Source organism: Populus euphratica, unplaced genomic scaffold (genome assembly GCF_000495115.2).
Source record: "Populus euphratica unplaced genomic scaffold, PopEup_1.0 scaffold704.1, whole genome shotgun sequence".
Lineage (NCBI taxonomy): Eukaryota > Viridiplantae > Streptophyta > Magnoliopsida > Malpighiales > Salicaceae > Populus > Populus euphratica.
The window spans coordinates 111,220-115,235 of record NW_011500582.1 but is presented as its reverse complement, the minus strand read 5'-3'; the positions used below and the strand labels follow the sequence as shown (position 1 = coordinate 115,235).

Below are 4,016 nucleotides of genomic sequence, written 5' to 3'. Positions count from 1 at the left end.
TTTTTATTTATGAGGTATTAAGCAAATATATAAATTTAATGAGAGTTTGTTTATCTGGATAGATTAATAGAAGTTCAATGATGAATACCTTGCTTTGTGGAATTTGCAAATTATTTTTCTATTTTAATGCTTTAATTACTAGGGACTAGTAATAAGCTGGTTGGGGGGGTGTGATTAGTATTTAAAAGTGCATTTTTATCAAGGTTTTCTATTATTATTTTACACTTGAAGTATCAATAATTCCTTAATTAAAGCATGTTTTATAATAACATATCTAATAATATAAGATACCTTTAATTTGTGGTAAATATTCATTTTAAATGCAGGTCTATCACATAAATATAAGGATTGATTGATGAGTTTAAGTACTAAAATTGAAAGGACAAAGAGATGGCCAAACTTAGAAAAGAGATGTTGGTGCAGTCCAAATCAGAATAATTGGGTCATATTTGGAGCTGTAAATCTCGAATTTAGGTCTATATTATATGGATAGAAAGGTAAAACATAGGCCTACAACTTTTATGTGGAGTTCTGGTTTTAAAAATATCATTTTCAAGTCCAAATTGTAGCAACAATAAATAAATCTGAATCTGTCCTATAGCCCAAAAACTGTTCAGTGTTTGGCCCATATCTGGAATCTTGTTCACTTTTAATACTTTGCTTGTTAAATGGTTAATCTAAATTTATGTTGTATAATGCTTGGGACAACAAATACTTGGCACTTTCATAGCCTATACTGAATGGTATAACCGACAACTCAACTATGAAAGGAACTTGATTTGTTGTTAACATAAGTTATAATCATGAATGCCTGATAATATTTACAAGTATTAGCATTAATCGAATAAAATAACAAATGTATTCATGTTAACAATTTATAATCTGATTGGAACTTCTTTTGTGTGTGGTTTTCAATTAAATAATAAGAGTTTATATTATACTTATTTGACATACCATTAGTGGATCCTCTAACCATGATATTTGTTGTTATCATTATTTAATCCTTATATTAATCTTTCATCTCAAAGTTCTTATCAACTTCTTCTTCTTCTTCTATTACTACTACTACTACTACAACAACTACTACTATTATTATTGTTATTGTTGTTGTTGTTGTTCTTATTGTTACTATTGTTGTTATTGTTATTATTGTATTATTATTATCTATAATTTATACAATTAAACTCCTTGTGGTTCGATCCCGGTTTTGTCAGGTTCTTTATTACTTCGACACTCCTGCACTTAGAAAAAGATATTAATCTTTTGGTCGTGTCAGTAATCATATACTAAACCGTTATTCTCAAATTATACCTCAAAAATCCTTGATGCACCGGAAGAAAGAGCACAAGTTGCTCCCAGCTTGTTTCTCTTTAAAATTGCTTATTATCGTGTCCTCTTTAATCTTCGATTATATATTTTATTAATTATTTATTTACTATTATCAGTTGATATATAATGTTTATTTCATTTTTATATTATTTAATTTAATGTTGATGATAATATTTTTATTTTTATTTTGTAGTTACATACCTATAATAAAATTTAATGGGCATGTATGAATTTTTATTTGAATTATGTATTTTAAGGCGTTTGAATATTTATATTGTTTATTTTACTTTTATTTTAATTATGTTATATTATTATTTACTATTTCACTGTATCTTGCAATTTAATTAAAATATTTTACTTGTAATTTTTAAAATTTTAAGATTTGATTAATATCATTATTTCATCTTTTTTTTTTTTGAGAATCACCATTTGGTTACACATTAAAGAATAGTTTCATACAGGGAATAGTGGGTGTTAAGATACTAATCTCACAAGATACACCTCACATGCCCCTTTAAGTGAATCTTGGGGTAGTCTAAAATAACACCCAACAATTAAAAAAAACAGTGAATTATTGAAGCAGCTTGTGCTTTCAGCTCTCTGGGAGCCACTCTAAGCTTTATAAATAATAATTATTATTTTTCAGCCAACATGCCTATTCTTGGGGTCCTTAATTTCATGATTAAGGAAACTATTTCATTATATTCATAGGTCATTGGACTTGCAATAAGTTGGTAGAGAAATTAGAAAATCTGTACAAGTTGAAAAATGGGAATCTGCATATCCTCTGCATCTTCAGAGATACACCAGGTAGATGATGGCCTTGAAAATGTCATGCATGTCCAAATAAATATTGTTTCTCACGGAATTGAGAAGCTTGGTTCTCTTTACTCTAAAGAAGGTAGTAAAGGAGTAAATCAAGACGCTGCTATTCTTCACCAGGTTGGTTGATGCTACGTACCCTTCACTAGATTTCACCTTTTGTTGTTAAAACTTTTGTTGCTGATTGAAACCTTTTCTATTTAAAGGGCTATGGAATGGAACATGGAGCTTTCTGTGGAGTTTTTGATGGGCATGGAAAGAATGGTCACATAGTGAGCAAGATCGTGAGAAATACGTTGCCATCGCTCTTGCTAAATCAAAAGAATGCTTCAGCAAAGATGAAGACTGTTAGAGATCACAACAATGAGAAAGCAGATGATGGTTTAGCACCATGTGAGGGTTTCCATAAATGGAAAGAGGCTTGTATTAGTGCCTTCAAGGAGATGGACAAGGAGATCAAGCTTCAAAGAAGTCTAGACTGCTCTTGCAGTGGCTCCACTGGAGTGGTTGTTTTAAGGCAGGTGAGAAAGCATGCTGGTTTTGGTTTGAGCAAACAAATCTCTATTTTGGTCACGTGTAAAGGAATGGTGTTTATTTATTTATTTTCTCATTTTTATGTTTTTTATTTGGAAAAATGAAAACAGGGTGATGGTCTTATTATAGCAAATCTTGGAGACTCAAGAGCAGTGTTGGGCAGAATCAATGATCAGAATGGAATCATGCCTGTTCAATTAACTACAGATTTGAAGCCTCGAGTGCCAAGTAAGGCATCCTTTCTTCTCAAGTAAAAGGCAGAATTACAACAATTTTTCATGATCCTATGCAAACTTATCCTCTCACTCATTTTTTAAATTGGATCCTCTTATAATCCAGGCGAAGCAGAAAGAATAAGGAAATGTAATGGCAGACTACTTGCACTAAAGGAAGAGCCACACATCCATCGAGTCTGGCTACCTCATGAAGATTCTCCAGGCTTAGCCATGTCTCGAGCTTTTGGAGACTTTCTACTGAAAAATCATGGCATAATTTCATTACCAGACATCTCTTATCACAGAGTAACTTCCAAGGACCAGTTCGTTGTCCTTGCATCAGACGGGGTAAGCAACTGACTCAACACAAAGATGTTGCTGGAATCTTTTTTCTATTTTTTTCCAATGTTGAAGTAATAAGTACTGATTTGCGTCTTGCCTCCTGATTCTTAGGTGTGGGATGTGCTTAGCAACAAGGAAGTGGTATCCATAATTTCGACAGCAGATAGTGAACTGGTTGCAGCAAAGTCAGTGGTGGAGGCTGCTACAGCAGCATGGAAAAGGAAGTTTACTTCTTCGAAAGTGGATGACTGCACGGTGGTTTGCCTCTTCCTACGAAAGAGAAAACAGCACTCTGACTTCATCTTTTAGCCAGTGTCTTGTAATAGTTGAGCACTGCCCCCTTTCCTTTTTAGTGCAGCTTATGTTCATAATGTTGTAATACTGTCAGCTATTTTCAGATTTCTCATTGAGAAACCTTGAGAACCGAGTATATGGTATGTAGTGGGCACAGGAATCGTTGAAAATGCAGAGAGATTTTACAATAATCAACATGATAACAGTGAACACTTTGAGAACCGAGTATTAAAGCATCCAACGATTTAAGTTGAAGTAATCCCCAAAAAACTCGAAAATCACATGCCGACCAATCTCATCCCAACGCTTTATTATGTGAACTAGAATTTCTCCGTCCGTATGGTCTCATAATGGGTTCAAGACCCGTATATAATATGTTTTTTCATCCGAGGCATGCTCATTTAGATTTCAGACATAAGCTGGTACCTTTACTGTTTAAAGAATGAAAGGCTAAAGGAAATGCATCCATAACAATAAGAT

At 32.9% G+C, this 4,016-nt stretch overlaps 1 protein-coding gene across 1 annotated transcript; it reads left to right on the top strand.

Moving 5' to 3' along the window:
- The first annotated feature begins 1,979 nt into the window (after positions 1–1,979).
- LOC105115506 (probable protein phosphatase 2C 72) lies at positions 1,980–3,764 on the top strand. The gene is made up of 5 exons (XM_011012409.1): positions 1,980–2,271; positions 2,358–2,672; positions 2,796–2,913; positions 3,025–3,248; positions 3,354–3,764. Exons 1-5 carry the CDS (start codon positions 2,098–2,100, stop codon positions 3,549–3,551), a joined length of 1,029 nt encoding a protein of 342 aa, XP_011010711.1. The 5' UTR covers positions 1,980–2,097; the 3' UTR covers positions 3,552–3,764.
- Positions 3,765–4,016: the final 252 nt, after the last annotated feature.